This window comes from Pungitius pungitius, chromosome 6 (genome assembly GCF_949316345.1).
Source record: "Pungitius pungitius chromosome 6, fPunPun2.1, whole genome shotgun sequence".
NCBI lineage: Eukaryota > Metazoa > Chordata > Actinopteri > Perciformes > Gasterosteidae > Pungitius > Pungitius pungitius.
In genome coordinates, this window is record NC_084905.1 from 21,006,403 (window position 1) to 21,029,220 (window position 22,818).

The 22,818-nt window shown below is 47.3% G+C and overlaps 1 protein-coding gene across 1 annotated transcript; it reads right to left on the reverse strand.

Moving 5' to 3' along the window:
* Positions 1–1,597: 1,597 nt before the first annotated feature.
* Positions 1,598–21,564, reverse strand: kitlga (kit ligand a). The gene is made up of 10 exons (XM_037452306.2): positions 21,154–21,564; positions 9,829–9,939; positions 9,614–9,670; positions 9,366–9,518; positions 9,054–9,234; positions 6,584–6,637; positions 5,683–5,780; positions 5,434–5,543; positions 4,985–5,041; positions 1,598–4,883 (listed from the first exon to the last, which is right to left on the reverse strand). The coding sequence occupies exons 1-9, from the start codon at positions 21,166–21,168 to the stop codon at positions 5,011–5,013; spliced, it is 810 nt and encodes a 269-aa protein (XP_037308203.2). The 5' UTR covers positions 21,169–21,564; the 3' UTR covers positions 1,598–4,883; positions 4,985–5,010.
* Between the last annotated feature and the right edge of the window lie 1,254 nt (positions 21,565–22,818).

Below are 22,818 nucleotides of genomic sequence, written 5' to 3' on the forward strand. Positions count from 1 at the left end.
AGGCGCGCGGGGGGGGGGGGGGGGGGGGCGTCCCCGCGAGGTTCCCACGTCGCTCACAGGCCCCACAGATTCATGAGTAACTTTGTTTTCCTTGTCATCGAGAGAAGGACCTCGCTAAGCATGCGGGGATTCTTGTTTTCACACCTGTTGCCGTGGATACAACCCAATTGCAATGATGTAATCTGCCGTATATTTTCAACCCGAGGCCCGTACTCACCCGTGGTCCCCTTTACTGTTTCCTCCTCGCTGCCTCGTCCCGCATCTCAACCCCTCACCCCCCCGACCCCTCGCATCTGTAATCAGCTCTTTTTTTACAACACAGGGGGGGGGGGGGGGGGAACAGAGTCACGGAGCGACGGCCGCTGCCAGGACGTAATTATTAAAGAGCAATCGAATCACTCACGGTCATGGGAGTGCCCTTTGAACCACTCGTTGGCTCTGTGAGATTCTCTAAACTGGAACGGCATGATGGAGGAGACCCGAGTGACCCCCTGAGCCACATGGCCGCGATTATGTCACGCCGCACGCCCTGCCGCCAACAATCGCACATTCATGCGAACAATGTACATTTGAGGCTTTCCTGTCGTTTTCCTGATAAAAAATCGTATGACCTTGATATCTACAAAACACTTGATAGAAGAAAATCTATGGAAATAGGAAAGGACCGGCCAAGTAAAACAAACATTGAGTCTGAATACCCAGTGGGCTTCGTGCGTTTCATAAAACCACAGAGAAGTTGTGTGTTGCTTTTCTTCTCCGTTTCTGCATTGGGCAAAAAAAGTGACGCGTTTCCATTTGAGCTTTTCCTTCATCTGAAATGCTTTAAGGAAAAGAGCAGCAAGAACATTGGTGACAGAACCCCCTCTTTGGCTCAAATAAGCAGAGGCATGCATTTGATTAAATGCTATTTTGACAGTTTAAGTGATTTTTCTGTAATTTAAGCAGAGGAATGTTTGACATATTATGGCAAGAAACGATTCCTGCTTCCCAAATACATACATATACAAAACATTGTGCACGTTCGAACAGATGCAATTTCCTTTCATGTTGAATTTTCAAGATGGGAAAAAATAGATTTAAATGGATTTGTGACGTTTCATAATTTTGATTGTATAAAATGGTAAGGTATTAGAGTATTAAGCCCCCGTGGGACACCATCTGATCAACCAACGATGAAGACGTTTTCCCGAACTTATCTGGTTTCCGTTGGCACGGCAACGGCATGCTAAGCTAACCCAGCTAGGTGCTAAGTCTGCTGAGGCCTGATCTGCACATCTGACCTGGCTTCATGTGTTGGTCTGTCACTTAAATAGAAGGTTAATGTCCATTTAAAATAAAGCCTTTCCTCTTCCAATGGGGCCACCGTTGGTTAAACTTGGTAAACTCCCGCCCCCCTTGTAGGATGAACACATTCACACATTCATATGTGCACGTCAGCTATTTGGATCAAAGCAAATGTCTGAAAGTTGAACGCAGCCCCAAAAATCCAGTTGAATCTCTGTTGGTCCAGTTTGAAAGAAAACACACAAAAAGCTTGATTAAAAGTCCAGAGGATCAAAAAAGAATACAACATTAAAAGAATAACAGTTGAATACATGTACTTTATTCATATCTCATATATCATTGTATATGTCTTTATATTTATACAAAAATACAGAAAACAGTTTTCACCCAGAAAACCAACCGGCAATAATAATTACATTTGCTTTTTGGCACCCAGACCTATTTCCTGCCTGGAGCCCCCCCCTCTCCCTCCTACTGCAGTGAGGTGGATCCATCGAGCCCGAATGCACCGTTCAGTGTGTAGCTCTGCTCACTCGGACCACACAGCAACACGCACAGCAGCAACACGCACAGCAACACGCACAGCAGCAACACGCACAGCAACACGCATAGCAACACGCACAGCAACACGCGCAGCAACACGCATAGCAACACGCACAGCAACATGCACAGCAGCAACACGCACAGCAACACGCGTAGCAACACGCACAGCAACACGCACAGCAGCAACACGCACAGCAACACGCACAGCAACACGCACAGCAACATGCACAGCAACACGCGCAGCAACACGCGCAGCAACACGCACAGCAACGCGCGTAGCAACACGCACAGCAACACGCACAGCAACACGCACAGCAACACGCGTAGCAACACGCACAGCAACACGCACAGCAACACGCGCAGCAACACGCGCAGCAACACGCACAGCAACACGCACAGCAACACGCTGGAATGACGTGGATTCTCTGCATCAGGAACACGCAGCGGCAAGATGGGAGGACGTGTTGCTTTTCTCTCTTTTTTTTGGTTCACAGCTTAGACCTGTTGCAGCTCATGATATTCAAAGACTATGCATTAAAAACAAAAAGAAGCTTTTGACAGAGTATACCTTTGTTTGTTTGTTAGTTTGGCCTTTACGGAGAGAAGCAGAACCCAAAGCCGAACAAAGTGAGGGTCCAGGCTGCCGTAGATAATATGCTCTAATATTGTTCAAAAGTTCAATTTCGGTTGCATGTAATCCTCTTGCAGGTCAAAACAACAAACAATACAAAACCACAGCGAATAATCCTGGCTATTGATGCTGAATGGTACTGCTGCTCTCAACTATATGAACACCAATGTGGTATACTCGTTCTCCTTAAACACAGATTCCGTTTTGCACAAAGTACTCCTCCTACATCCCAAATACACGTGAAACAAGCAGCTCAACTTGTTTCCTAAAGGTTTACAACAGGATAACACGAAAAGTTATGTCCCAACCACTGCAGATTATTCTGCCGGTGAGAATCACGACCGGCCCCAAGTCAAAAGTCAAGCGACGTATCAGATGTCAAAGTTCAAACAACATGAAAGATGCGAGAAAAGAAGAGAAGGTTTGGGGAGCTGATCTGTGGCCTCACCACTTTCTGCTACCATGCAGGAACTCAGAGAGGCTTCTTTTTCTACATCAACGGCTCAATCAAACTAACCCAACAAGGCACAAAACAGAGAAATGGATATGGTGCAATGTGAGACCACAAACATGACTAGAATCTAGAAACAGATGTGTGTGATTTGGTCCCGGTCTACTCTCCTGGGGCCCGGTGGGAAAACGGGCCTCTTCTACCTCTCATCGGCTCCTCGGTCGCACCTTGACGCCCGGAGTTAAATGGACCTCGACCTGCTTTGGGGCGAGGCTAAGCGGGTCGCGTTAGCTGCTTCGGCACCTCTGCGTCGTCTTTCTGTCCCGGGTCGAAGCGGCGCGCTCCCGGGAAACGGGCCCAATGGGGCGGACGTGGCCAGATGCTGCCTTTGATTTTACTCTGGTTAGCAAGCAGGCGCGGCGCTCGTTGCAGAGCGTCAACTGCGTGCCATAGTTCGAATGCCTTTGACCAGCTGAGGTCTGTTATCAGTGAGAAAGGGAGCGGGATGATCAGATTTTTCAGGGAGGGGCACCTTTACGCCCTGAACCTGACTTCTTCACTTCCCACAGATCACCGCAAGGTTCATGCAACCGACGTGTAGTGATGTTCTGCCCTTCACGTGGATCTCTGCACTTTAAGGCAACATTGACATTTGGGTCCGCCCGGCGTTCCCACCCGGCGAGCTGCGTGTTGCGGGAACAAATAAAGGTGCACGTCTGTAAGAATCGCATTGGAATCATGATGAATGCACTAACTAGCCTGGTCAGATTGTCTTCAGTGGGTTTTATTATGCAAGTACAACACTGATACCGGACAAAGGCAAAATGAGTAAGAATAAGCCGACGGGTTGGGTTTGCGACTGTAATAAAGTCATGGAGTAAAAAGCATTTAACAATATTATACAGCATTTTTATAATCAGTCTTACTTCTCTGATTGAACTTTTTTTTGAATGGCCCTTTAAAAAGATTTTTTTGCTTTGGTGAGATTTAACAAAAAGGCGTTTTAGAGCCATGGTTAACTAGGGGAGGCCCGTCGTTGTCATTCCTCTGTCACCTGTGTTCTGAGTCATCCCTGATACTCACAACACGATGGTCCAATAGTCATTCAAAGCAGCATGTTCGGTTCTGTTCTCCGTGTGATCCATTCACTCAACCTAAACCATCCGAGTCACATACACCAACAACGGCATCACACCAGGAGATGTAGTGGGAACATTGGGGGAGGGGGGGGTTAGTATATAATTGTTCTTTAAATGTGACCCATTAGTAGAGTTGCTCTTAAGTGATCGCTTGTAACGTCTCAGTTGTATCGACAACAGCAGCTCAGTGCTGCCGCCAATAAATAAATACATGGAGCGCCCCGACGGGCCGGAACCAGACAGCGTGACTACAAAGCTGGAAGTACAAATGTCCAACGTTACATTCTTGAGGGGAAGCCCGGACCGGGAGAAGAGGCCGCAGAGCCGTCGAAGATGTGGTCAAAAACGCGGAGTGGGGGGGCGGGGGGGGGAGGGTTCACCGGAGGTAGAAATTCATGCCTCAGCTGGTGCAGGAGACGCCGAGTGTCCGTCAGCCTCTGCACCGCCTGTTTGTAGACGAACCGCCGGCTCCAAAAAAAACACACAGGCAGGCTGTCGCAGCGCTGAAGGAGCTGTGTGGGGGGGGCCTGGAGGGCCTGGAGGGGGGGGTTATGGAGCAGCAGCAGCAGGTTCTGCAGGACGATCCGCGGGAGCCAAGTCAGTGGGGGGGGGGGCGGTGGTGGTGGTGGAGGGTCTTAGTCTTTTTTCAGAAGCACGAGGTTTAATGGAGTCTCACATGGAAGGCGGAGCTCGGCCCACGGCGCCTTGTGACCGCCGGCCTGCAGAGGAGTCGGAAACGCGCCGGGTGCCTCATCACGGGTTTTTGGTCTGAACGCCAACAGGGAGGGGAAGGGGGAGGGGCAGAGGGGGGGGGGGGGGGGGGGGAGGAGGAGCCCTGTGGGAGAGAAACGTGTGCGGAGAGAGGTTTCAGAGCGCAGCTGCTAGTGAAGGATTAAAGGTGGATTTGCTTTGGATTTTCAAAATCTCACCACTTACGCAGAAGGCGGGCGGGCGCAGCGCCGTTACTCTATTTCGATGACGTTCAACATGTTTCTGTAATCAGACGGGAAGAGAAAACGTCAGACAGTAAACACCACGTCCCCACGCGGCTCAACAACGAGCCGGGAAGCCTTTAACGCTGGAGCTCAGGGGCTTTCGATGCCGTAACGTTACAGCTTTAACTGAGCATGGACCAAACGGGATGAAGAGTGGTGTGTCAAGACATTTATAAACGGGGCATAGGTTCCCAAATCCTTTCTTTGCAGCGCGGCCTTTTGGTTAAAAGCTAAAATGTTATGACATCGCTGGGATTTCACACTGCAGCAACTCATATTGTCACCATTTCCTCCGGTGCTAATGGTTTTAATGCTAACAAAGCGCTAGCTTTAAACTCATTAAATCAAGATGACTACATATTCATCTGAACAACGTCAAAGAAGGCTCACTTTTCTGATATTTCAGTGTCTAGTGGAGGCGCGGTCGCTTCGGCTCCTGGGAAGAGTCCAACTTCTCCAGGACTTTGTTGCGGATCCTCCTCGTTCCTACATGATCGAACCTGTTTTAGGAAATAAATATTAACACAAGACACAACTCAACAGTCTGCACACCCGTCAAACCAAACAGAGAGCTATCTCTGGACAATGAGCGAGTGGCCCTGGATATGAAACAGATTAGCGGCTCAAAGCTCGACTCACCTTCCACACGAGCAGCAATATGAGCGCTAGGAGTGGAATGAACAGTAAGGACAGAAGGCTCTGCTCCACCACCTCAGACAGGGCTCTCGTTTCAGCATCTGGGGGGAAAAAGCAGAGTAAAACGTGAAAACCTCCTCCTCTCGGACTCTTCCCACTTCAACCGTTCAACGGTTCACATTTTAACAAGTAGCTGGAGATCTTGAGGTTGTTTTAACGTCATTCTAGTCTCGCGTATGTGTAACTTTAGAAATCTATATTTCCCCAATTAGTTTTAAGTGTAAAAAAATCTATTTTTTTTAAAACCTCTCACGCATCACAACAGCATTATTGAAAAAACCTGCTTCTGGTTCTGTTTCTATGAATCTAATGACGGAAGGTTTGGCTTCCACAGAAGGTTCAAATGTCAACCTTCAGCGCATAATCCGGGAAAACGAGAGAGCCAACATCTGAGAGAACGAGCTCCGAAACACACTTTTCGAGTGAGACTTTCAAGCCGTGTCACATTACCACGTTTCTTAAATCTATCCATGCCGTCAAAGCCAGACCGGGTGAAAAAAGCCCAGTCGTTCGCCCAATTGAGTCGTTTTACATTTTACGAGACAAACCCGCTCCGGCCCTAATGTACCTCTTACCACCTCAAAGGGTTCAGGAACAAAGCACACAATATATTTCCCATGAATGTTTAATGTGTCAACTGGAAGATTCCGACGAGCCCGACGAGATGAGACCCAGCCCACCGGGAGGTGGCGAGGAATTTCGCCCCGCGGCGCTCTCTCCGAGTGACAGCCGCTCCGTGGGCTACGGGCCTGAGTGTCGCAAAAATACCGCCGGCTTTGACACACCAGCTGGGCCGGTTTCTGCCACGGGAACACAGACCCGAATGAACCCAAGACGCACTCACGTTGATTGCAGCCTGTTTCACACTCTGCGTCTTTACTGCTGGGCGCCGGTGTCACTGTAGAGGGGAGACGGGGGGGGGGGGGGGGAGTTTGAGTTAGTGAGGGCCTCATGGTGAAAACATGTCATTGTCAGGTGCAAAAAGGTAGACTCAATAGTGCCTTTTTCATGCTGCCGCCCCCCCTCCACACACAAAAGATCCAATGCAACCACTCGGTCCAAGCTTAGATTGGAAGATTGCTCTGTAATCAACACGTACACAATGAGGTTTCGGCCCCTTTTCTTCCCTCTCACATGCGCTACCTGGGGACGCCGTCCCCTCGGCCCTGTGACTCAGCCGCGTCTCAATGGGCCCTTCGAAGCGCCGGGAACGTTTTTCAGTTCAGTTTCTTTTTTTTTATCTCGCAAAGTTCTTGAGAACAAATGACGGTTCCCGGACTGAAAAGCTTGTGGAGGCGGCCACCAGAGATCCGCGCTGAATGGAGCCGGCTCACAATAGACCAAAGGAGACGGGCGGGCGCTTTACAGGCCGAGGTCGACTGCTGGTTCGAATTTGTAGACTGGATGGTAAATAATGAGCCGGAAGTGTGACCTAAATCGTCAACTCGGGCAGTAAAACAACTTGAAAGGTCCTGTGTGCGGGATTTAGTGGACACTAGTGGGGAGGTTCCATCTGAAGACCCCTAAAGAAACGCTGCGGTGTCTTTCGGGACCGTCGACTCAACCCTTTTGGACAATGATTTGTGGGCGCCAACGCGGTTTTGCGACTGTTGTGACCCTTTGGGGCTTTGGAAAACACAAAAAAGGCTCTTCCAAGAGCTGCTGCCTGGTTTGTCCTTTTTGTGCCACGGTGGAGACGTTGCAGAGCCTCAGTAACACGTACGCCCGATGGAAACCAGTTTCTACCAAGACTTCCCTTTCAGTAACTCAAAACCCTGACAGTCAGCCAAAAAAAAATGTTATTGTCAGCATCAGATTTGCTTTGGAACTTTGTTCCAATGAAATGCTCCTGAAAAACCAGTTGACAGTGAAATGATAGATACGTAACTGTCAGCGTGGCATGTGGAACCAATGTTGATGTTGAGTCTCCACCCGTCCCGCATGAGGAGAGAAACCCACACTCGCACAGAGTGTCTGCCAGAGAAAGCTCGGACTGATTGTTATCTTTGACCGGTCTTGTTGTCTTATCGTAGCATCCCGCGGCTCACATCTCGCACCAGATGGGCTCATTGTGCCGATGAAACACGTCAGATAACCACGTTAGCGCCTGACATTTGCCAGTCCACAACCGTTTATGTCGTAGCTTCCTCCCCGAGAGTCAGAAGTCACAGCTGTGTCTTATTTTTGTTTAAACCCTAAGCTTCTCGGTAGAGAGGTCATGGGGTTAATAATGGCGGCAGCAACAAACAAGCAGGCACCAAACGGTCTGCGCCTTTAACCATCCGTCCATAAAACAGACAACAAGGGCACCAACGGGCTGCAAATAATGACTACTGGTCTTAAGGAGCAAATTCCTGGTTTTGTCCGACCCCTCAGGCCCAAGATGTTCGGCACTGATTTAAAGCTGGTGAGGAGCAGCACACTTTCATGTTTCTTTACTCGAAACTGTGGATTTTTTAGTTTTATAACTAGAGGTTTCCAAAGACGATGATGGTGCACTTCTGCACGGCCATCATGGAGTCCATCCTCTGCCCCTCCATCACCGTGTGGTACGCTGCAGCCACAGCCAAGGACAAGGGCAGGCTGCAGCGGGTCATCCGCTCTGCAGAGAGGGTGATTGGCTGCAATCTGCCGTCTCTCCAGGACTTTGAAGCGGGCCAGAAAGATTGTAGCCGACCCCTCCCACCCTGGACATGAACTGTTTGTGCCCCTTCCATCCGGCAGGAGGCTGAGGTCCATCAGGACTAAGACCTCCCGCCACACGAACAGTTTCTTCCCTTTCGGCAGTCGGGCTCATCAACAGAGCCCGGGGCCCCCCCTGACTGACTCTCACTCCCATGTTCATTCACTTTGTCACTTTCACTTGTCACTTTCTGTTTAGCTGGTGCACTTTATCTTTATTTTTATTTCTCAACTTACTAACCCATAGCTTTAGCGTACTAAACCATAGCATATATTTTATTATACTTTTATTTTATGTTTATCTTATTGCTGCACTATGTTGTCTTTATTGTACTGTCTTCCGTCACGCACCAACCGCCAAGTCAGATGTATGTCTAACATAAAATGGCAATCGACGTTTCCTGATTCCTGATTCTTGAGATGTAGTTGCTTGCTGCACTTGTAGGCATTTGACAGCCTCGACAGGTTTTTGTCATGAACCAGCCGCCGTTTCATCTTCACTTCATCGGCTCCCGTCGAGCCAGCGAATACCCGGTCAAAACCACCAAGAACGCAAACCCGATCAGTATGAAAATACACAACCATGAGGTGGAGGGTTTTCTGTAAAGGAGCACAAAGAGTGGAACATTCACCATTTGAGTATTCTTCTGTTGTTACTGCGTATGGTGTTGTGGGACAGGGAGGGGGGTCGCAGTCATCTGAATATTCTTTATTCTGTGCGGCTCTGAGGAAGTCTTTGACGAAGTCAAAGTAGCGCGCCGTCTGCCACCTCTCTTCCCTCCAGTGGCAGTCAAACTCGTACATGATCAGCTCCTGCAGAGACACATTTCAACATTAGTCGCATCTCACAGACTAGGTTCCGTCATTGTGTGGTTGCTGTTGACATCATGACAGTGTGTGGATATTGGGTTTATTCTTCTACTACTTCTGCCACAGGAACTTACCAAAGAGCCCATGCTGATCCGCAGTTCTTGGAACATTTGGATGAATATGCTAATATCTTTCCTGTTGGAGGAAATGTTTCCAAACTTATCCTCTAAACGTTTTAAACTTTCCTCTAAGTTGAAGACGTTTAATTTCACCCAACACATCCCTCCCTGAAAGAGGAAGAGAAGATGTATGGCATTAATTGAGTGTCCATAACAGACTGCATGTCCACTAACGTACCATAATCCTCCCAGAGCGGCCTTACCTCTTCCCTCGGAATGTATTTTACAGGAATTTTGTAATCTTTGGGAATATTTTGTCTCTGTAAAAGGAAAAGAGCACAAAAAAATATGCAGACAAATTACATTTTCGAAATGAAAGCCAAACTGCTTTTGGAATTAAAAGAACTTTAAAAACAGAATGAAATTTACCCCCAAACAGAGCTGGGAACGTTGTAGTGAATCACAGCTTTGTTCTTACCAGAATAGAAAGTCTAGAGATGTCATCTGTCACTGGGTTGGCGTCAAATTTGCTTGAATGTACCCCAAGCGTGATGAACAGCAGTAAATGGACACAGACGCGTATCCAAATCTGCAGATCCAAAACAAGACAAACACAAGATGTTTTGACAATTATCCAATAATGACCTATTAGCTATAATGAATACCATCATATGACATGATGATGATCAACTCTTTGTGACCAGGCTGCTCTGATGTTCCTCAATGAGCAGCCTGATTGGCTTATGAATCCACATGGACCCACTAGGAGTCATTGTCATAGAGCGCACAAAGCCTTTCTGGCTTTAAGCAGGTCGTTCTAGACCACGCAAAAGACAAAACACATTTTGTGGTGCTCCTGCCTCTCCCTGAAAAGAGAGGACATAAATATTCGGGCATGATCGAACAGTCGCAACCGTAACGGCCGTTAGGTAAGAGTTATTATGCATGAAGCCTTCAGCCTGTGTGCTAGGTGTACTCTGCAACGCCTTCAGACCACTCAAAGTGCTTTCACACAACATGTCGCACGCCCACTCACTCACCCATTCATGCAATGGTGGTCGGGGCTAACACGCAAAGTGGCACTATTCATCAGGACTAACTAAGCACGCACACACCCATTCACACGCTGCCCAGGAACCACCGATCTGCAGTTTAGAGGCCCGTCCGCTCTATCAGACACCAGCTAGCTAATTAGCTTGGACTGCCAATATTTCACGTAGATGTAATCAAACACTGAAAATATGTGGATATTTGGATTCACATCGCATTAATGCAAAGGACAATAAACACAAACGCTCCGATGTCTGATAATGATGTTGATGTAAGCAATTTAGAGGGGTAGCTGGCAATTAAAAAAAACAAGACAAGAGTCCAAGTACCATCTCATTGTCTCTGATGAAGACAAATGGAGTTCTTCACAAAGGAGGAAGGACGTACGTTATCAGTGTCGTCTTAGCGTGGAACAACCTGCAGATCAGGTTCCGTCCCAAATGAGTCCTTAGCCACTAAAACTAAATGCCTTGGGAAAACCTTTTCAAGAGAGACTTTTAAAAAAGTCCTGCAATGCAAACCATCCTCTTCAACGTTAACAATGTGTCGCCTGCACTTTCCCTGCATGCCGACGCGTTCAAACGATTTCTGTGTGGCGGCTCCTTGACACTTGGAGTAGGTACTCGGAGCTGGAAAGCAAAGGGTGCCGACTGCCTATGTGGCTGTGGGTCTGTGCATAGACGGGGGGGGGGGGCTGAAAAAAAGCTGCTTTCAAGTGGTCAGGCCGGGCCTCTCTCTCCCAGCCTGCCACGCAGCTGGTTCTCAGCGGACCATTAGGCCCTGAGAAAAGCAAACCTCAAATCAGTCATGTTGCAACACTGCGTTGTTGTGACACACAGGTGGATACGATTTCAAGGATGCATCCAGCGAGATTTCTCACAAATCATATTTCACTCACTATCGCAATCTGCGATTCCGTGTCTGCACCTGCATTGTCGAGTAATCCGACACGTCTTGCTCCGCCACATGCGTTGCCCCCCCAGGGGCAGAAGAAGTGCCGGAGAGACCACGACTTGGGACGGCAGAGTCCGTTTCTGAGAAGCAGCACCTTCGTTGTCAACGAGCAAACCGGCGTCAACTAAGCGGCCGTATGTTTTCATCCATCGCCGTGGTTACACTCTTTTGTCCTCGGATGCACCGGGTCACAGCTCCGCTGCATCCGCATGTTTGTGTCCATTCATGACATGACACAGGCGATGATGATGATGATAAACCGAAAGTAGTAATGCGCCAAAAGGAAACAATGAACACATTTCAAATCTTTTGAAAAAATCTGCTCTGCTCTTGTTCTTTGAGGAAGAGACATGAAACCCGGCCCATTTGTTGCAACATCCTTTAGACACAACGCCTCATAAGGAACCGCGGAATGAAAAACATTTGTTCCTTCACAAAGAAACTGTAACTTTGAGATACGGTATTTGCTGTTGGTGTTGCACTGGCTTAGCGTACATTAGCAGGTGCCATTCAGTTGGCTGACCTGCTTCCTGTTCCCTGTGCCAATCTAACCATATTATGCAATGGGTCTGCAGGTCTCCTCTCAAAAGAGATTAGGGCCAGCCAGGGCCTAACCCAAAAACCATTGGAGGAGAACCGTGTGAGCTGAGCCATGTCTAATCTAATCACAACCAGCACAACTACTTTTTGCAGCAGCTCTTTGATTATTTATTTATTTCAAAAAGTGTCCCCGGCAGTTTGGGCCGTTCTGATTGGTTGTTGACGGGCCTTCCAGGCAGAGTTGGTCACTCAGCTTCCTTGTGCTACTGCACACTTGGTCACAACAGGAAGCGAATGGAACAGCATCCATTAACAGCAGGAAAAGACAAAGGGGTGGGGGAGGGGGGGGGGGGGGGGGGGCTGTACTCCAATTGCACGAAGCTTCTGTTGCTCACCAAAACAAATGGGCGTCCAATGGCAGACGGGACTTGGAGCGATTTACCAGAGACAAATGCTCGGGGTATCTTGTAACTCATCAGCTGCGCCTCGACCCCTTGTCATAAGTGATAAATCACATGAGCAAAAGGACACAGCGGATGAAACGTGAAGAGCTCCAGATACAACAACAGTTAAGGGTGCTTACTGTTAAGGTCAAGGACGAGCTGTTTACCAAAGCAAAGCCAGCAAAGACCTTCCACAGCATCCTAACAGATTCCAGTGCGTTCCGCATTCCCAAAGAATGGAACCGTTGTCTTTTCTTTAAGCATCAAGGGCTATCAATCACAAACCAACTCAGCTCAGATCCAACTGGGGGGCGGTTCATGCATCTTGATGTGTTTTTTTTTACCTTGTTCTGGTGCTGGTTTACAACTTTGCCACTGGAAAGAAACAAGCACCAGTTGATTGTTAATTTCATTGCTTTCCCCTACAAAGTGGGCTGAAGAGGAGGCCTCCACAGACAATGACATTGTGAGACTGAAGAATCACATAAAATCACTGAAAAATATTGTAAATAAATAGCAACCATTGTACTTTGCTTTTGGCAGAATCCAGTGCAGAAGGCTTCCCGCCATCTTTAAATATAATTGTGAGCGTTGCCATTTCCATTACACTGTGATCCTGTTCACAGGTCTTCTTTCTTTCAGTCTTGGAGAAAACACGGGTCAACAAAACCACATGGAAAGGCTTAGCAATGACGTCCTTCCGAGAGAATGTGAAGTAGAGCCGTCGAAGTGGGGAACCAACATGTTCTGCACACATGTGCGCTCTGCATGCGGAGAGCTGCCATTGGTTATTCAGAGAAAAAAAAAATCTTCCCCGCGGCGTTTCTTTTCTCGTGAGATCAGGTCGGGCCGGGGAAAGACCGCAGTACTCACAGCAGGACGTGATGGTGACGCGAATATCTGCCCACATTCCCCAAGTCTTTATGGGACGGATTCACAACCCATTAAACGAGCCGGCGGAACGCTACTAACGATAAACAGACCGACCGGGTTCCGACCGGGTTCACCTTACATCGGGCCGACGAGTGTCCTTTGTTGGTTGGGAACGGAGTTAAGCATCAAATGCAACTGACTTAAAATGAAGGAGAGGAAATGTTACGAAGAACACGTTTCTGAGTGGATAATTTCATGTTTTCATGTTTTCAACCAATTTGACTACTACTAAAAATGGCAGGATGTTGGTTATGTCATCGATGCCGACTCGATTACAGCTGAAACATGTTGTTCCAGGGCTATAAACTGTTTATGGGATTCAACAAGTTGTAGAAACAGTCATTGTTCTCCTCGTGGAGTTTTTTGTTGATCTCCTTGGGTGTTTCTTCCCGGAGGTTTGAGAGCAGACCCACCGCCGAGAAACTAACTCTGTGGGAACCTTTGGCTTTGGCCTCAGTGGGCGCGGTGCCGGCGGGCTGTCAATCACAATAGCGCCACAGAATACCCCGCTTTGTAATCTATTTAGCACCTAATTAACTAAATGGTCATCATTCCGTTTTGAAAGACCGTGAACTCATTTTAAAAGGATGTTTTGAGTTAACTAACAAGAGGTTATTAGATGTGCATTATTTCAATAAGACAAAAAAAGACAAGTAAATAAAGATGCCGCCGATACACACTTACTTAAAAAAAACAATTATCAGTAAAATCATTTGAGTCCTAAATGTCGTTCCCTACTCTAAACCTTTCAAACGTAGAGGGTGCAAGTGAGTTAATTACTTGGAATAATCACAATTTGTCACACATTCTTAAAAATATCAGTTTGTCAAATGACTGATTATTATTATTATTATTTAAGTACATATGTCTTGAGGTTACAACAACAACATGCTTACAGCTCTGCGATGCAGCACTACATCCAGGAACAATAATTCCTTATCTTATCGTGAGCTTCCTTATCTCCAAGGAAATGAACCGAGAAAATGCATCTCTGTGAAATAACGCCTGTGCAAAAACAAACCGATGGCGTCTTTAGAAGCAGCAAAAGCGCTGGTGAGATCCCGGGACTCCGCTCGGGCCAAACACAGCAATAAACAGCACAGCTGCGGGGTGAAGAGCTGGAGGACTTTCCCCCCACCCCCCCCCGACGCTCCGCGAGTGACCTTGAAGGACTGAAGTCCCAGCTGCTCTGACAGGAGCTCATCGTTTCCCAGGCCGGACCGCTGCCTCTGTGTCCTCAATGAAGCGAATCGCTCCCGTGTGCGCGCCGCGTTCACTGGGAACGCAATGGGAGACGGGCTGGACCTTCTGTGAGGAGGACAGGAAAGTGGACTTTCCCAACAGCGCGATATCTGGCAGATCTGAACGGGCTCTCCAGGCCAAACCCTAACCCTCAACCACGTATTCTCGTAGAAGCAAAAAAAAAAAAAACAGGACATTTATGACATCGTTGCTTTGTTGTTTGTACCATTCAGTCCTGCGTTGTTTACCGACTAGAAGGAAAGAATCAGGTTTCTCCCCCACGCCGCCGATCAATGAGCCGTCACATGCACGTGTCAATAGTTAACATCTTAATGGCTGCTCGGAACAGACGCTCCGACGTTCACGACTGCAGACAGCTGCTTTTGGTGTTTCTCATTGACGGAATTTCAATCGGAGGGGGGGGGGGGGTTTGGATGAAAAATGCTCATTGACAACAGATGAACTGTGATCATGAGTCTGGACAGAATTACACGAGGACAAAACCGACAAACAGACGGACAAATTAGCAGCGGCTGCTGCCGTCTCCATGGGCGAGTACCGACAACAAGGTACTCCTGAGTGCGATGGAGAGGGGTCAGGCCCGTTTGGGAGGGATCAAGGCCGGCAGCTCGACAGCCACTCGTCTCTCAAGTACGGGGGAGGTTCTTGGTGGTAATGAAGATGTGGTTTTCCAACACAGGTTTGCTGTGGCGCTGAAGGGATCCAAAGCAGCGGTGGATTCTACGGACGAGCCGGAGAAGACCAGAACAGTACATACACATACAGCACTTACAGTGGGTCACAAACGCGGAGGTAGAGACCCTGTTGCTCCCATAATGGCACAGAGAAAAAAATAAACGTTTTAATTGTGTAATGAGACCAGACTGAATTGAGACTTTACCAAATGATGTGCCCCCTTTGACCAAATAACATGAAAGAGTTAAGAGGAGATTAGAGGTCTTAATAAAACGAAGGGCACGTTGTGTTTCCAGAGAAGGAAGGACGGAGCAATGCTGTTATTGAGCGAAACTCACAAGATTCTCATTTCAAACTTTGAACCAGTAAATGTCCTTTGGCTCCGGGGAGATCTTGTTATTCCACAAGGACATTTGTTGTTTGAGATGGCGCGATGGCCTAATCTGATTACCGTCTCCGAGGCTTGAGTCCTAATTCAAGAATGATATCATGTCATCTTTTTAGAATTGGACATGTTATTAATATGAACCTGACGGTCACAATTTAGAATCAATAAATTATATTTGTTGTCTTTTCATCTGGATTTCCACCAGACATCACCTGATGATGAATTTTATATAAGCTCGTAAAAATGTGTCACTTTTCTTCTCCAACTCCAACTTGTAATTGGATTAGAAGCAGTGGACGAAATCCAGCCCCGGAGCCCCCCGAGGATTATCTGCTGTCAGACCAATACACATTTTTGGGAAAAAACATAGAGATCCTGCAGTCTGAAAGACCAGGATCAAAAACTGTATTACTTTTTTCAACTTTGAAAAAGACAGCGAACGCCACATCCACTGTGTCGCCGATTAACTTTCACAATTAAAGCCCCCAGAACATTAAATATTTGCAGGCGAGTATTTCGCGCTCCGGTGTTTGCCCCGCCTTAAAACCTTTGCTCTCCCCTCTGGTATCTAGCAGGAAATCTGATCTTGCCAACATTTCAAAAAGTGGGAGGATGAAGATAAAGTACATTAGAAGTCTGTGTATTCTCTAGTGTTTTCCTTGGAAAGGAAACGTTATATTTTATCGTCACCTTGTAAAGTTACACCACTTTCTATGTCAATAAATAGCTACAAAGATAGTTCTGGTTAATATACTCTAAGGGGAATTTCCCTCTGAGTTCAGTAACCAACCTTCCCCCCCCTTCGGATTCCTCACACGGATGTCCTGCCAACTTTTTCACCTTCGCAACTTCTCACCCACAGCGGAGCTCTTATTCTCCAGATGGGCATCGCAGTGGTTGGTAAACGCAGATGTTCACAAGCTCATTGCAGGTATTCCAACACACCGTATGCTGTGCTGTGTGCTTTGATAGCTGCAGGGCCAGGATTGGTTCATGCTGATCATCCGCAATGCTTCACATTGTTACGGAGACACTTTTAGAGTGTTTTTGTATCTACGTATCTTGCGCTGGACTGTAGGACTGTAGGATGCATTCAGGGTACACCTGATTTGTCTAATCCCAACCTTTCCAACAACGGCCCCCAACCACGTTCAAAGAGATCGTTCAGCTATACAGTCAAAAAGCGCTTAACAGGAACTGTGTTGGTCGACTGCACAAGACATCGGGCCTGCAGCAATGTGCGATCCCATGTGAGTGCCCATGTGAACAGCGCCCTTTCCTCTGCATCCACTGTCCTCCATGACCTCCGGATCATGTGGAACCCCCGTCTGATGGCCCTGCAGCGGAGTGGGCTCTGAGTCAGATGCACACAGGGACAGCTTATTGATTTAGATGACTTCACGCTTGTAAAAGATTTCCATTCACTGAGGCATTGGAAATAACTTTGAGCGTACAGCACAAAGAGGAACGGGGTAATCAAGCCTTTGCAATTAGCTGCAGATGAAATTTACATCACAAGGCGACTTATTTATGCTACATATGAATATATGTTATTATTAAAACCAACTAATTCCTATTTAGGTCAACACTCTGGAAACACTCAAACCAACAGCTCCCTGAAGATGCGTGGAAAGATGAGGTGACTCCGCACAGCACTGAAACGAAAACAAGCATCAACATTTCCAATCAGAACTTCTGGCGGATCGAGTTGGCCCAGAAAAGCAATAACTGTTTCATTTTTACACACACACACACACACAGCATGTGGATAATGGCCATTACATTCTTTAAGAGCACAGAGTGGCCATCACACCACAGCGTGGAAACCCAAAGCTTTTACTTTTACGATACTACAAAACAGAAGAAACATGAAATTGGCGGCAAAAGGCGTTGGACCAATAGCGCTGAGGGGCCTCAAGGGCTGAGATGCTGTGATGAGTATCACAGAGGTCACAAGCCTATATGCAACAAACCAATATGCTATCAAATAATCATTTTCACTACACAGGAACACCAACACCTATCACTAAGACCAGAGCCGAAGGGTCCGCATGCACGTCTCTCATGGGAAAAAGTCAAGATGGCTCACTCGTCACCTCTCTTAACAACTCGGGAAGCACACGTCATTCGAGATTAAGGTCTGTCATAAACCATGACATTATTTTGATCTTGAACTGCAGTGTTAAAGTTAAAAAATGTGTACCAAGTTGAGAAATTGAGTTGAGAGGAAAGAAAAAAGAGAGGTTAACACGCCCTGCCAGCCAACAGAGCCCGGCTGAGGTCAAGTATTCTCTTCACCTGACAATGATTACCCCCACTAACTGACCGGCGGCACTTTGTGTACAGAGACAAGCCCGAACCCAGGTCCAATAAATCACTGAACCGATGCGACCTCTCAAGCTTCCCCGCCCGATTGAAAAAGGCCTCCAGGAAATCTTCGAGCTGACAGACATCAGCAGGCAGCACTTAATGGTGCCGAAATCTCCAAACACTGTTTCTAAACGCCCCCCCCCCCCCCCCCCCTCCCCTCCGAGCATGGTTGCTGTCTCCTGCGCCATGTTCTGAAACCCGTCCCTGACTCAACGGACACCTCTCAGGGGACGGCTTCAAGGAGCGCTGTAATCTCAAACTGCGAGATGCAGACTTCCGGCTGAATCTATCGAAAGCCAAAAGTAGTCTCAGTCTTTTTCTGAACAAGGCGGCAAACGCTGGGACGCGACGCCCGAGCTGCCAGCGCAGCCAAAAGGCCTAGAAGCGCGTTGGCGTTGTGGCTTTTATGGATTCGGCATGGCGTTCATTTCTGGAGAAAAAGAAAAACCGCAACATTTTAGGCTGGAACTACAAAAAAAGTGACTAATAAAAAGGAAATGTGGGGAGACGTGATTAGCTGGATGGTATTTTCTGAAGAAACAACGTTGCACTCGCAAGGTTTGTCTTGCATCTACTCGACCACAACGCGACACAGCGAGCGCTGCCGGTAGGTCGCCTCTCTGCGGTGAAGCGCTGAGAAGTTTATGTTCCCAGGACTTACGTAACCAACTCCTGAAAACAAACACTGCTGCACAACTGGGGCTCTGGCCGTGTCCAAAAACATAAAAAACAGTTTAAAAAAATGGAATTTCTCCTGTTCTGAATTAGAGGGGTGCAAATTATTTTTTTTATCAGAGACAACACCTTTTATTTTAAACTATTTGTATCTCTATGTATATCAGTATATATATTTTGTATATCTGCTTCGAGAAGACCTCTTTATGGTCATAAAATGTGATCAACCTCCACAACCTTTCCAGTGTACTGCTTATTAAATATGAAACACAAATCATTCAGACTTCCCAGAGGGTACGAAGAAAAAAAGACCGAAGCAAAAGAATTTAATTTAACCAGTAACACGAGATCCTGGAGACCAACGTGACTGAATCTCTCAAACGCCAAACAACCTTTGATGGAAAAAATGGATACCTGAAAAATCAATTTAAAAAACAACAATTTTTTTTAAAGTTTTCGATGCTAGGTTTCATTTAGAGTTGCAGCCACACAAAACTAATTTTCGGTAGAATTTGTGTAACAGTGAGATTCACGTAAGCCGACGGGCAGTGATTAAGGCACGAGTTGCGGGAGCATGAATCCCCGATGTGAGCTGATAGAGTGTTTTAGTAACCGAAGGTCTTACAGGTGGCTTCTAACTGAGAGGGTCCGTTTGCTTGATTCAGCAGCCGTGAGCTCACAGAACCCCGAAGCAGCGTGACGGCTCTAATGCAATAGAGCGGGAGGCATTAGCGAGCTATGAGAACAAGTCCTTAAACCCTGGACTCGTTTACCAGATTCAAGTCAGCATTATTTGCCTTCTTAGATGATCTAATTTGCCGTAAACAAAACCCATTCAGCTGTGATTACTGCATGACACAATCAATCCGGTGATGCGGAGCTCTCTGTTATTTAACCGCCTTCTGTTCTGCACCTACTTGCATCTTTCAAAAAAAAAAAATCTGAAACAGTGAAGATTTCCTGCAATGAATGACAAAGAAAAGCCCTCTTCTGGTCCCTGAGCAGATAAGAGGACACAACAACAGAGCGGAGGTGGATCAGGCCCGTGTTACGTGAGCAGCTGGCCTGTGGATTCGCTCACCGCCTCCAGCCGGCATCGGGGCTGTCAATCAGAACACAGATCTGCGCTGAATGACGGCCAAGGGCCTCCACATATCTGTGGCTCCGTTCACTGAGGGGTGGGGGGGGGGGGGTAAAGACATGTGATGGCTCTGTTAACCTCCCGTGGCCCAAAGATCTGAGCGAATGATCTCTCAGAAATGGATTCAGGCGTCAGAAACAGAGCGCCCCCCAGCGGTGAAAAGGTGTCCCGTGGTGGTCGAGAGCCCCTACGCCCCCTCCCCCCCCACCCAACACACACACACACACACACACACACTTTGTCCCCCGCTCTGACATTCACCTTGTGAGCCGCAGTTTATCGGAGGATTTCTTGGAATGAACTGATCAGACCATCCCTGAAGCAGACTGCACCTACACGTCTGTTTCCAACCTGAGGGGGGGGGCGGGGCACGCTAAATAAAAGATGAAAGGTGTGCACCGAGGCAGCCAGCCAGGCCCAACTTGGTGTGTAACTTCATTAAAAAAACATGAAGGGAGACTCTTCTGTTGTGGATGTGATCAACAGCAGCAGGGATGCAGAGCCCCCCCCCCCCCCCCCACACACACACACACACACTTCAAAGCATTCTATTCCCAGTTGCACGCACACACACTCTGATAAATCATTATTATTAACGTTCTTTCATTAGTTATCTGATCACGTCATCTTAAATTGCCAATCAGAGTGAGCTATTTCTATTACTATTGTTCACATGGGGTCCATCGGGTGCACACGTGCACGGGGGTTTCTGGACTAAATGATGTCACCTGAGACGCCAGAAGGCTCTCTTTGGTAGTAGGATCACACCTTCCACCCCCAGAACACGGCAACAACGAATTAAAGATGACATCAGCTGTTCGAATTAAGAAATGTCACAAGTTGCCACCTCGTGCACGTCCAGGTTGTGTGTATCCATGGAAGCACAGTCTGCCGCCCTGTACCTGATTACCGACAGCTTAATTCACCCACTGGTGACTTGTGCCTGGCGGGATCAATCGGGTCGGTGCTGGGGGGGGGGGGGGGGCTTTAATCCTGTACCACATCCTCCTATACAATAACTAATTACATTAGGGACAGATAGGCAGTCGGTGCCTGTCTGGCGCCGCACATGTGATGGGATATCGATCTGCGGGGGGGGCACCGCTCTTTCAAACTGCTTGATCGGGAAAAAGAAGCCGCCACTTGCATGTCCAGTTTACTCTGAATAAGCGGCTCGTGGCGCCATCTCTGCGGAGCCCACGCTAAGCCTCGCACTAATTGGAAAGAAGGGGGGGGGGGGGGACGTACTCGTTTGACAGGTGAAATTGGACGTCGTGAGTCCAGCAGCAGCGCGTCCAGCTGACCCGCGTCGCGCTCTCATTTCCTCAAGTAGAACAAAACAAACGTAAGAAGCGGAAAACAATCACTTACTTTTGGCTTCTTCATATGGAACGACAGCAGCAAATCCAGTGTGTGCGAAAGCCTATTTTATTTTACTTCTACGGGGAGGAAAGGGGTTGTCATCATCCTGTGTGCACATATCCAATGCTTAAGTCCGCGCGGTATCCAAGCACAGGAGAAACGAAGCCCCCCGGGAGGAGGAGGAGGAGGAGGAGGAAGGAGAACGGCGAATAACGTGAAATCAAACTTTCAACCTTTGCGACGTGCAGGCTAACGGCGTGGGGCATGAATCCCGTCTACATACAACATAGATCCAGACTGGAGCGGGACAGCGCGCGCAGGGAGGGCGTTAAGCTTTTATAATGGTGCGTAAAGAGCCGCCCTCTGACGCGCACGGGGTTCACTCCGAAACCTCTGAACCGGTCTAAATCAGACATGAAAGCGCTTTCACAACTCCCGAATGCCGGTGGACGTTGATTGCGCAATGCATGGTGGATTCAGTACACGTTTTAACCCCTAAGTGTCCATACAGTTTGACATTTGGGCTGATCGCGTTGTGGTTGTTCGTCTCCAACTTGGAATGATGCCTTGTTCTCAAATTCAAAAGGTCAAATGGCCTCATTGGCTTGGACGTTTTTCAAGACCATCGTTGCCAAGGAATTATTGAACTAAAGTAATTAAAGTAATTACTTTAAAAGTAAAGTACAGTCACATAACATTGGGATGGGTGTATATTTATGATAAAATGCAGTGTATCCTGCATGAATCTGGATAGCATTCATTTCATCAAATCACACTGTGTGTGTGTGTGTGTGTGTGTGTGCGTGTGTGCTTGGGTTGTGACATGTTGATACATGGGCCCAAAGAAGCAACGAGATACACAAGGACAACAAAGACACCAAAAGAACTACAACGAGATACGAACCAACAACATGATGCCAAATAGCTGCAAGGGTACACAACGACTCAGATCAATTACAAATAGCAGCAACACAACATCAACAAAGGCACGATGGACACTGCAGATCACAGACAATTGTTCAGGGAATTGGAGAAGTAAGCTGAAAAGTGTGTGTAAATTCCTCACAAGTTCGCAGGGTGCCACGTTAATTATTCGTTACAATTCTTGACAATACAATAAAAACAATACTTGGAATTATTAAAATGTGTCATCTTTGCAGACGATAAATTTATTTAGGTTTGCTATTGAAAAGGTGCTGGAAATCATCAAAACCTGGTTAGTTGTTGAATTGAAATTGTCTTAATCCAAAGAAATAAAGAATTATCCAAAAATAGTCAGATGGGAATATTTAATAAAGTATATCATATTAAGATCCATTGCTCACTTATATTCCCTTACATCTTGTAAGCAGGGTTTCTTTTTGTGGAGATTCTATTGCTAATTTTTGGGTTTTAAACAGTTGTTTAAAAAGCTATTTTTGAGGATTGCGTGTGAATGTAATACCTCTTTCTCCTTGAAATCTCTTTACATTCCTTGATGGACATCTGGGACTCAACAGTCACTTGACTGATTTGTCACAGTAGTCTTCAGCCGGGTGTATTGACCACAAAGACGCGCGCGCGCATGACTGAAGCGGCGGAGGTCCGTCATGGCCTGAAGATGAGACGTAGCGAGCTGAAGCACTTTCTAAATCCTGAGCTCTCTGTGTGAAATGACAAGGTCGAAGGTGTCAG